This window comes from Podarcis vaucheri (genome assembly GCF_965113315.1).
Source record: "Podarcis vaucheri genome assembly, chromosome: 14".
Lineage (NCBI taxonomy): Eukaryota > Metazoa > Chordata > Lepidosauria > Squamata > Lacertidae > Podarcis > Podarcis vaucheri.
The window spans coordinates 33168958-33181145 of record NC_138752.1 but is presented as its reverse complement, the minus strand read 5'-3'; the positions used below and the strand labels follow the sequence as shown (position 1 = coordinate 33181145).

Below are 12188 nucleotides of genomic sequence, written 5' to 3'. Positions count from 1 at the left end.
TTTGGTGCTTTTTAATTTTTTTTAAAACTATAAACACAGCTTCAGAATGTTTGCCATGATGTGCCATTTTCTACTGGCGGTTCCCTCATTGCGAGAAGCAAAGCTACAGTGAACCAGGCAGAGGGCCTTCTTGGTAGTGGCGCCTGCCCTGTGGAACACCCTCCCATCAGATGTCAAAGCGATAAACAACTACCTGACATTCAGAAGACATCTTAAGGCAGCCCTGTTCAGGGAAGTTTTTAATGTGTGAAATTTTAATGTATTTTTGGTCTCTGTGGAAGCCGCCCAGAGTGGCTGGGGAAACCCAGCCAGATGGGCGGGGTACAAATAATAAATTTATTATTATTATTATTACTGTGTACAGCATAATCACTATTCAGGTAGGTGGCAGTGTTGGTCTGATGCAGTCGAAATACATCAAAAAATTGTTCAGTAGCACCTCAGAGACCAACTAAGTTTGTTCTGGGTACGTCAAAGTGTAAGTAGATAAACAGGTACCGCTCCGGCAGGAAGGTAAACAGCGTTTCCGTGCACTGCTCTGGTTTCGCCAGAAGTGGCTTAGTCATGCTAGCCACATGACCCAGAAAAACTGTCTGTGGACAAACGTTGGCTCCCTCAGCCAGTACAGCGAGATGAGCGCCGCAACCCCAGAATCATTCGCAACTGGATTTAACTGTCAGGGGTCCTTTACCTTTTAAGGTGCTACTGGACAATTTTTTAATTTATAATCACCGTTATTATTCTTCAATATAACATGATTTCTTATCTTTCTTTCACTACAAGGTCCAAGGGTGGGTTATAGCAGTTTAGAAATACAGCTTTGCCCCCCTCCCCGAGTCATAACAGCATATAGCTAAGTTTAAGTCACACTCACAATATTTTCCAGTGAAATGAGAGGAGAATGTAACTTCGGACTTTCTGCCATGGTCCTGCCTTTCCCAAACTTATGTGTGGGGTTTCCACCCCTCATCACACACTCCACACACACATATATTTTTAGAAATCCCTTAGGGAGGTGGTATTCACTGAAGTGCTTCTACTACTGCAAGGATTTCCTCTTGTGTAATGGAGCTTCCTCTCTCCCTTCTCAAATATGCACCAGAAGGTTGGAGGGAAATCCAGAACAGATTTAGGACACAGGTCGGCAAAGGAAGGAGAAGTTCCACCACAAAGCCAGAAGTCCTTACACTAGTGGAAGCATTTCATGGGATACCACCTTTATAGTTTGCTTAATTTTTTTTTAAAGTCTCAAAGTGCTACACAACATGATAAAACAGATAGGTAGATACATATACACACACAGCATCAGCAGTTTTGCTAAGAAAGTTAGTAGCTATCCTATACTCCTTTATACTTAGTAAAGCCTATGGAAGATGCCAAATTGAGAACAGAAAGTGAAGGACCAAAATCAAATATTCTGCTCCAAAGTAGCCTGGTTTGGGGGAGGGGATGTATACAAAGCAGCAAGAAATTACTGCTTGGTCTTCCAATTAAACATCAAGCTGCCACTGGGCATGAGCAAAATCAACAGCAGCCAGGATATGTCTAGCAATAGACAATTGGTGGAAATATGTTTAACAAGTGTTTCAGTTCTGCAAATGAAAGTATATGATCAGCTAAGAAAAGCCTGGGTGCTTCCTGATGCAGCAAGACACTACCTCATCTTTAGTGACTCTTCCTGACAGAACAAGGAAGAAGCACAAATCTTAACAACTGAGGCTTCACAAGTCATAATTACATCCAATGACAACTCATAGGTTCCAGATCATTAAGAATGGTTTGAGGCTGACTAATTTCAATAACCCATAGTTAACACAAACTTCACTTTATCCAGGTTCAGACATAGCAAACCAGTTGAGCAAGAGGAGCCTTCTAATCTCCTTCTGGTCACACAGGGGGAAAAAAATCACATGAACGCAAGGCTCCTGCATCTACGGAATACTAAACTTTGGTTTAGCAATATGCATGAAACAGGCAAACATCCCTATGGACTTCAGCATGCATTTCTAAGCTATACTCAAAATAAAAAAAATCCTTCCAGTAGCACCTTAAAGACCAACTAAGTTAGTTCTTGGTATGAGCTTTCGTGTGCATGCACACTTCTTCAGTGTGTATCTGAAGAAGTGTGCATGCACACGAAAGCTCATACCAAGAACTAACTTAGTTGGTCTTTAAGGTGCTACTGGAAGGAATTTTTTTATTTTGACTATGGCAGACCAACACGGCTACCTATCTGTAAGTAGAAATCTTGACAACTACCGTATTTTTTGCTCTAGAAGACTCACTTTTTCCCTCCTAAAAAGTAAGGGGACATGTATGTGCGTCTTATGGAGCGAATGCAGGCTGCGCAGCTATCCCAGAAGCCGGAACAGCAAGAGGGATTCCTGCTTTATGTGCACAGCGATCCTTCTTGCTGTTCTGGCTTCTGAGATTCAGAATATTTTTTTTCTTGTTTTCCTCCTCCAAAAACTAGGTGCGTCTTGTGGTCTGGTGCGTCTTATAGAGCGAAAAATACGGTATTCCCCTTGGAAATGAGAGTTATAAATATGCTAGTCCAAAGTATATTATCCTAAAAACCTTATGCATCACTATAATGACCAACATCATAACTAGTGTGTATGAAGCATACCTAGTCAGTTAACAAGATTGATTTGGTTTGACATCAGATTTATTTATTATCGTATTTTAATACAATTTACTATAAAATTGATGTTATCTATTAAATTGTGTGTCTGTCAAGGACCAAAGTGATGCCAGCTTACCATTTACCTCTTTCCACCAACCTCCCTCCTGAAAGTTTACAACACTTCTAATTCCACCATTTACTAGAAGCACTAATGGCAGAAAGAAGTGTTTCAAAAAAGAGAAAGGAAAGCGAGAAAGTTTTGCATTGACCCTTTGGTATAAATGGATGTCTTCTTTCCCTGTCCTCCTACATTACTATGTCATCCTCTCAAGCCTTAAAATTATAGAGAAGTCTGAAACAAAAGTTTCTGATTCTTTAAATATAATTTATATTCAAATATTTATAAAATATGTTAACTGAATTTCTGCCACAAGGCAATCAAAGAAGCAAACAACATCAAAATCCACCTTGCTTAAAACTATGTTTAAAACAAACAACAGCAGCACTCATTTCAATAATTCAAAGAGAGATAACAAGCAAAACCAAGTGCATTTTGCTTCAAAGGTAGACTAGGATTCTATTTTTATGGCAACAAGACTTGTGAAGGGTTGGACATCTCCCAGACATATACAAGTTCACCAAGCCAAGATCCAGGTAGTCAGTGGATTCATTTTGGAGCATTTACCCAGCCAATTACCAAAAGTGAGCTGAAATAGTCATGTGAAATGCTTCTTCTAAAAGAAGGGGAAACTCCTTTCTCCTAAACAACACTAGGATATCTTAATGTTCAAGAACAGCTAGAAGTTTTTGATCCCCTCACAGTACAATTAGAGGCCTGTGGACTCTCTCATCCATGTCTCTGAGCTTCTGGCAGCATTATTGTATATTGTCTTGAGACAACTGTGTAGAAGATGATTGATAAATTAATTATGATATTAGTAAATAACAACCCAAAAGGCAGAAACAGCATCCCACTCTACAGTACTGTAGACTGCTTTGCAGATGAAAACTGCTCCTGTCACAACAACAACTATTTTTACTAAATTCTTCACAGTGAACTGAATCCACTGTTTTTATTCTGCCTCAAATAAGTATGGTAAAAAATGAAAAATCTGAAGCTTTGTTATAAGCTATTGCCTGATGTTACAAGTTCAGTATTTGATCACATTTCTTCTGTATACAGATAATCTTTTGTGGTGGTGTGCTATTTTGCAGTGCTGTAAAATCAAATTGCAAAATCAACAATACATTGATTGGAGTTTTTTAAACTGGATATTACTGAGAAAGGGAAAGTAATTAAGAACAGTGGAAGCAATAAAAGAATTGACTTATAAATGACTTGAAGGCAATATCAGAGTCTAAGCACAAGAGCATTAACAACAAAAAGAAAAACATGTTTGCTGCAATAAAGGAGAAAGCTTCTGAATAATTCTAAGAAAAGTATTAGGAGTATTTCCAGAAGTCAAGAGGAGAAAGAGAATAGGTCTGCATCAGCTTTAGAACATTCTAAGAAAATGTTGTCAGCATTCTTGCTTACAGTAAAGCTTTATGTAAATACCAAGACAATCTATTCACAACCTTTGTCTAGGACCCCATTCCCATATATAATCAGTACTGATTATTACTTGGAGCAGCATCCTTAGTAAGGTATAGAAACCAAGATCTCATGTCAAGTCCAAAGGTCTCCTTACACAGCACTCATCTCCCAAGACATCCCTGCTGCCTTGGCTAAAGTTGAAAACCCTCTTGTTTAACCCCCTTTCTCTGTGGTTCTTTTCTTCAGTTGGCTCTCTTCCTAGTTTTCTAAGTTTCCTTTCAGTATTCCCATTTGGGGAAGTCCTTCCTATGTTTTCCTTCTCCGGTCTGGGACTCCTCACGTGTGGATCATCTCATATGGATTTGAGCACCACCTTTATGTGGATGGCAGTTCTACCTTTTTAACCCAAAACATTCTCTCTTCATCCCCATATGGTCAAGTGCATTTTCTCCTCTTCTCTTCTGCAGCTTGACTGTGGTAAAAAGATGCAGCCCTCTTCTCTTTTACAAACAGAAAATGTTCATAAGAGCAACTGCATTGTGGTGGAATACTCCAGGATTCCTTGGAAAGTTATCAGAAATCTTTCAAATATCAGTAATAGAGCTCAAGTGAAAAAGGTCTAAGTTCATACATACTGATGTGGGAGGGGTCAAACTTAGTTGTAAATAACAAAGATTTTTTTTAATGTTGGCAATGTAAAAATTTGGCAAATAAATGAATAAAGTGGTGTTTTAATTTACAACAATATCAAAACTAAGTACGTAGAGGACACAGGACCTTCAAGCATGAAGCAAGATCAAATTGACCATTGTAACCAAGGTCCAGACCTGAATTTGCAAGATGCTCTGTACTTTTCAGCTAGCAAAAGGTTAACCAGTACATTTCAAGATACTCAATCCTTAAGTCCCACTGAAAGGGGAGGAGAATGACCCATTAAAGTTCAGCTAATGCTCTGGTTGATGTAGGGAACTAGAATACATACTCTGAGCCTGTGCCTTGATACAAGGAGATATAGAAACAGCTCTTTCAACAATAAATTTGTACATGTCTCTTAACTTGCCACAAAGTAACACATGACTAGCTCTCACTCTATTGGTAAACCTCTAGGTGGGTTGTACCATTTCAGATATTAGGTGAAGTCTCTCAAGATACAGTAATAAGAAGTTCCTGCATATGAAACACAAAAATCTCCACACACAATCATATCACATATTTGTTTTCATGTACATTAATATCAGAAGACCCAGCTGGATCAGCGCAAAGGCCCATCTAATTCAGCATGCTATTTTCACAGTGCCCACGGCAATCCCATCTTAATTCTACCATAAGTAGCAAAAGTGACAACATTTTAGCTCTATTTTAACCAATCGCCCTGCACTTTTATGGTTTAATCACCTTCTAGGCTAACACCGAAGCCAGTCTGAATATTTTTATTATTCTTAAGGATAGCAACATCTTGATCACCTTTCTGCAGGGATGCTTTTGATTTTCTGATCCCCAAAGTCTTTAATCTTGTTACTGATCAAGATATAGAGAGAATAGATGGTGGGTTTTAATACTGTTTCTAAGAAGTCATTAGCACTTTCTGCATAGAAGAAAAGAGAACTTTTTTGTTGTTTTTATATCTAAATATGATGCAGCCTTCCTTATTTTAAACCACTATGGCTACAATCTTATACACAATTACATGGGAGTGAGCCCCAGGTAGACCGGCACAGGACTGCACCTTTAAGACCTGGAGCATGATCCCTGGGAGTGTTTTCTTCCTTCCCCCACCCTGGGATGACTGAGCAGGGTCAGTGCCCTATGACTACATATTTAAGAGCATTACCCAGAGAGAGGATTCGTCCCGCATCGAGAGCCCTTCCCCATCCCAATGTATTTTCTGTAAATAACCCCTAGTACGAGCAGAGCAGTGGCCCAATTAAAAATGGCGAGCATCTCGCGTGGCTGGCTGTGTGCAGGATACAATAGAAGGGGGCTGGAAGCTTTTAGAAAGAAAGAAAAAACCCAAACGCCAAGCGGCTGCCGGAATCAACAGTCGGGGGAGGGGGAGATTGGGGAGAAAGCAGCATTCCTGAGCGCAGAGATCTGTCCCAAGGAAAGGGATATCACCGAGGCCCCCCATTGCCAGAACCAGTTCGACACCGTTCCTTCTCCACCCCCCCACCCCCAAAATACACTGCAAAGAAGCACCTCCTGCTCGAGGTCAACCGATCTCGGAGCCCTGCAAAGAAGCAATATTGGGGCACCCGAAGTGTCCGCCGCTTTCTCAAGCTTTGCTTCTAGAGAAAGATGCTTTGCTCATAATGTTGACGCCAGAGCTCTCCACAAGAAGTGAACTCCCAACTTCCACGAAAGTCAGGGACAAACTCCCCTCCCCCCGGTTTTTCTCTTTATGGGAAACACCTCTTTTCTCTCCCCACCCCCAATTTAGAAGCCTCCGGGACACCGCCCCGCGCCCCGCCCCAAGAGCGCCAAACCAGCTCGCATACACAGAGGCGCGCGCACCCCGTTCCCCAGCCTGGAAAACAACCAGAGCAGCCACCCCCACTTTTTCGCCGGCTTCCTAAAACTTTTCAACTTCGGCCTCACGGCGCACACGAGTCAAATGAAAGCGGCTCTCCGATCTGGAGAAAGCCAGCCCTTATATTTCCCAAAAGCTCTTTCCAAGTCGGCTGGTGGGATAGGACCTGGAGCAGCAACCTTATCTGCCCGGTATCTTCAAGGAAAAGCAGGCATGGCCGGTGGGGCAGGAGGCAAAAAGGAGGCCCCAGCCCTAAAGGGGAAGGAAGGCTACAGGGAAAGGATGCAGGCCACAGAACTAAGATACGTGTCCCTGTAGTGGATGAGGAATAGAGAGGAATTAAGGGTGTATTTCCAGAAGACCAAGCAGTGCCTTGTGCAGGGAGATGCTGCAGGGATTACTGAGAATGGAGAGAGCACAGAACCAGGAGACCTGTAAAGGTCAAGGCAATCCAAAGGTTGGTGGGTAAAATGGGTGCAGAACTATGGAATACAGAGATGATGTGTCTCTTTCAACATTCAACTGAGTTGGAAGAGAGAGGTATAAGCTTTTTTATATGCCTAAGGAAGAGAAATTGGAAAGCAAGATCTGAAGGCGCAGTTTAGGCACAGAGTTGAAAGGAATCAAAATATGACTACACGGATATGTCATGGATAAGAACATGGATATGGTGCTGCAGGAGTATCGCATTAGACTGTGTGGAGGCACATGCAGAGTAAAGTGATGAGATAGCTGCAGGCTTGAAAGATAAAGTGACTGGAGTTCTCACAAAGTTGAGATAATGCCAGGAAGGGGAAAACTGTGGGAGGGGGTACTATAAAGTTAGGAAATCAAAAGCCTACATAGTATTAGGGGCCAAGGGAGAAGAAAATAAGGAAGAGAGTCAAGGTATGCAAAGGGGGAAAGTGTTTGGGAAAAGTGAGTGTATAGGGGAAACACAGAATCTGGGGGCTTTGGAACGGAGGTCATGGATCTAAGTGTATGAGAAAAGGGTGCATGGGGGGAGATGCTGAAGAAAGCAGAGAAACTTAAAATAGAAGATACAAAAGCTGAGAAAAAGTGTGAGGCCCCTAAGGTCGGCAGGAGAAGTAAAAGATAGCTAGATACAATATGCGGGAGGGACTGCAGTAGGGGTGCAGGAAGCAATAAGTGCCAGGATGGGAACATAGTTGGAAAAGGAGAAATCATAAGGGGAAGAACAGGGGTGTATGCTCATTATTTATTTCAAAGAAGGTTTAAAAAACAAGAGGGAGGGGAGAGGGACTACCACCATCCAGTGCCATCCAGGATGTTGAGGGGGGCGGGTGTATGTGTCTGTGGAGGAACTGCAGAACCAAAACAGAGGAGTCACCGTCCTGGGGGGAGGGAGGAGAGTGGGAATGGATTGCAAAAGACACATGAGATGAGGGGGTGGGGGGAGGATGCTGAAAGGAGGGAGAAATGGGGGCGCAGAAAGAAAGTGTGGAAGGTGGAGTAAATGCAGACTGCAATCTGCGAAGCAGGGGAGGCTGCAGCCTCCACACACAAACAGCGCAAAACCCCCTGCCCCTACCTTCCATCTCCATGTCCTCGGGCTCGCTCAGCTGCTGCTCCCCGGGCTTCTGCTGCTGCTGTTGTTGCTGTTGCTGGTGGTGGTTCATGTCGGGCTGCGGGAGCTCAGGCTCGGCGGCCTGGGCCTTGGCTGAGGGAGGAGGGCGAGGAGGCGGCGGCGGCAGGAGCTGCTGCGGAGGCCCCGCGGCGAGCGGCGATGAGCGCTGGAAAGGCAGGAGCTGCTGAGGCAGAGACTGGGGCTGAGACGGCTGGCGGCGGGGCGGCTCCGCGGCCTGGAGCTGGTGAGGCTGCAATTGCTGCTGCTGCTGTTGGGCTTCGGGCTGCTGCTGCTGCTGAACTCCGGCGGCGGGCACGGAGCGGGCGGCCGCCGGGGGAGGCAGCGAGACGCGCACGTATTTACTGGCTATTCGCCCAATGGCGGCGGGGGTGGAAGTGGGAGGAGGAGTGAGGAAGGAGGAGGATGGAGGGCCGAGCTCGCCTCAGAGCGGGTGCAGGCTGAGGCAAAGTCCCGGTCCGGCGGTGGCTGCGGAGGAGGAGGGCGACGTCTAGGCCCTGCTGCTGCTGCTGCTGGGTCTCCTCCTCCTCCCCCCGGGCTGGGCCGGCTCCGGTGAGGAGGGAGGCCCGGCGGCGCGGGCAGCGCCAAGGCGGGCGGGCTCCTTCGACGGCGACAGGCGGCGTTGGGAGCGAGTCGGGCCTGCTCCTCCTCCGCCGCCTTCGCTGCCTCTCAAAATGGCGGCCGCGAAATGTCACATCCGCATGGAGGATGGGGGCTCCGCCGGAGTGTCGCGGCGGCGTGAGGAGGGAGAGAGAGAAGGCCGACCGGGTGGCTGGCGAGCTAGCCAGGGAGGGCAAGAGGAGGAGGTGGCCGCCGCGGCGGTAACAGCAGCAGCACCGGAGGACGAGATGCTCCGCCTCGCCTGCTTCAGCTCGGCCTGCAACGGCCGGGAGGAGGAGGATAGTGAGCGAGAGAGTGGGAGGGAGGGAGGGACGAGCTCAGGACGACGGAAGGAAGGAAGGAAAGAAGGAAGCGGGAGGGAGAGAGAGTGAGAGCAGCGCCGCGGCAGCCCCGGGAACAGCAGCTACCGCCGCCACAGCGAAAGGGAAGAGGAGGAGGAGGAGCCACTGAGGCGAAGGCCGGCCGGGGCGCGGAACGCCACCCCCCCCAACACACGCACCGACCCACACGCTGTCCCGGGGGGAGGGTCGGAAGGAAAGAGTGAGAGCAGAATATGGGGGAGGGCGGAGAGATTGGGAAGGAAGAGGGATGTATGGGGGAAGGAGGGGTTCGAGGTTGTGGGTGAGATTGAAAGAGGGGGTGGGAACAAGGGGGGTAGAGGTAAACTAGGGAAGGTGGGAAGGAAGAGAAGTGCACTTAGAGGGTGCTGGCGGTGGGTGAGACTGGAAGAGGAGGGAGATGGAGGGAATGCGAAAGTTGGGGGTAGAGGAGAGAGAGATGAAAGGCAGAGGGTCCTACGGCGGGGGGAGGGGAGTAGGAAGGGTGTAATTCGGAGAGGGAGGGAAGGGGATGCGAAAAGTTGGGGAGGTGCAAGATGAAAACAAAGGGGACCCTGGAAACATTACGACCGGGCATTAAGGATGTACTGTACTTGGGGATGTGCTTAGTGGAGGAGTGAGGAGATGGCAATGGGAGGGGGAGGGGGAGGGAGGTGTGGGTGTCTTGGAGGAATGAAGGAGAGCAGGAAGGAATTGGGGTTTACAGTGGTGCCCCGCAAGACAAATGCCTCGCAAGACGGGAAACTCGCTAGACGAAAGAGTTTTCCGTTTTGGAGGTGCTTCGCAAAACGAATCTCCTATGGGCTTGCTTCGCAAGACGAAAATGTCTTGCGAGTTCCTGCGGGGGTTTTTTCCTCCCCCCTTTTTCTAAGCCGCTAAAAGCCGCTAATCCGTCCATGGGCTTGCTTCGCAAGACAAAAAAACTGCTAGACGAAGAGGATTCTTTTCGTCTTGCGAGGCACCACTGTATTTGGAGGGTTGGGGGCAGGGGTGCCTGGCAGTGGGCAAAATTGAAATGGGAGGTAAGGGTGGGGAGAGCAGGGAGGACTGGTGGGGGCGTACCCGAGGGAGCGGAAGAATGGGAAGTTGCTGGGTGGGGAGGATGTGAGAAAAATAGAGTACAGAGAGATGCAAATGAGAGACCCTTGAAGAAAGGGGCAACAGTCAGGTGTGAGGAGCTGGAGGAATGTGGAAGATGGCCAGGGCAGAAAGCATGCCAGAGGACAGAGAAGAATGGTAAGGTGGGGGTTCTGTTGAAGCAGTGTAAGACTGATGAAATGTTTGGAATGTGAAAGGAGGGGAAGTCAGTTGTGGGAGAGGTATAAGGGGAAGGTTTGGAGGAGGTAGGTCACATTCACACCACACATTTAAAGCTCGATGATACTACTTTAAACAGTCATGGTTTCTCCCCTCCCCCCCCCCAAGAATTCTAGGAGCTGTAGTTTGTTAAGAGTGCTGAGAGTGGGTATTCCCCAGATGGGGCTACACTTTTCAGAGTGGTTTAACAATCACATGAAACTGTGCCCTTAACAAACCACAGCTCCCAGAATTCTTTGGGGGAAGGCCATGACAGTTTAAAGTGGAATAATAGCGCTTTAAATGTATGGTGTGACTGCGGCCTTCGCCCACTTAGGGCAATCTTGATAAGGAGAATCAAGTGGAAGGAGATGTAAAAAAGGAAGCTGGGGGCTGGTGGAGGTACCAGGAAATAGTGGAGTGGTGTGGTTCAAACAGGGACTGGGGAAGTTGATTCGGGAGTTAAGAAGGGGGCTATGAGACTCTAGTGTGGGAAAGAGCATAGAGAGGGTAGTGTTGGGGAGGTGGGAAGAGAGCGCCACCATCAGGAGATTTAAGGAGGTTGTAATGAAAGAAACTGAAGATGGGTAGGGATATTATATGAGAGATAAAAATGAAGGAAAACTTTGTGGGATATGTGAAGAGCAGGACAATAGCCCCAAGGTCCTCTTTGAAGAGAAGGGAGTGGGCGATGGCTTGTGGTGGCAAGGTATGATGCAGAGAAGGAAGAACATAGAAGTCAGAGCATTACTCCAAGACGCTCTCCAGAGTTTCAGATGGATCTTTCCCAGTCACACCAGAGATTTATCTTGGAGTCTCTTTCACAGCAGGGGAGTGCTTTCTCTAAGATGTTGCTCTTAAGTGCTGTTTCCAGAGAGCAAGCCAAGTCCCTCTGCTGCAGCAAAAACATCTCAGAGGCTTCTAGCATCTTAACATTGGGAATCTGCTTCCCTGCAGATGTTGTAGGACTCCCTTCAACTCCAGAGATTATTTATTTGTTTGGATAATTTAAGTATCACCCTTTGAACCGGCCACATGGCAGTTTGCAATAAAACCAGGGAGATAAGAATGCATAACAACAATAAAAACAGCATTAAAAAACACAACAAATCACTGAATCACAATTACTAATAGGAGCAGCCTTTCCTCTTTCTAAGATGCATCATGACTATTTGCCTGAAGCTATAAAGAGATGAGGTTTGTTGCACCTCAATAGGAAGAGAATTCCACATGCAAAGAGCCACCACTGAAAACCTTCCTGGGCCCTCACACCAGGTATGTCATCACGTGTAGAGACCTCATCTGATGTCAAAACGAAGTCAGGTTGATATGGAAAAAGATTTGGTTTGGAGGGTCACAGACTCCTATCTGCCTTAAAGTCGAACTCTTAATAATTATTGCAAAAAAACCATGAACTAGAGTGGACGGAGTGAATTCTGGATGGGGAAACTGATGTCATTATAAATTTGTTGATCTTTATGGTGCTCAAGACTAAGAAACATATGAAAAAACAGCACATGTGTTGCCCCCTATTTTTTTTATCAGGTAGAACAGGGAAGAGTAAGGAGAACTGGGGAAGTAAGGAAAAAGAGAGGTTGAACAAAATGAGATATTATAGATAGGGATTGCAGCAGGCA

General features: G+C 46.2%; 1 protein-coding gene across 6 annotated transcripts in view; it reads right to left on the bottom strand.

Annotated features, from left to right (window-relative positions):
* The window catches only part of USP7 (ubiquitin specific peptidase 7), an 83217-nt gene that overhangs the window by 62920 nt on the left and 8109 nt on the right, over nucleotides 1-12188 (bottom strand). For 2 of the 6 annotated variants that reach the window (XM_082199058.1, XM_082199059.1), the window contains exon 1: nucleotides 8243-9365. The exons of 3 other annotated variants lie outside the window; for them this stretch is intronic. Coding sequence is in view for 2 of the 3 variants with exons in the window: in XM_082199059.1 (XP_082055185.1) it covers nucleotides 8243-8330 (88 nt within the window). In the remaining variant the exon portion in view is untranslated. Of the gene's footprint in view, nucleotides 1-8242; nucleotides 9368-12188 lie in introns of those variants that run through there. One more of the 6 variants, XM_082199055.1, reaches the window with a different exon arrangement.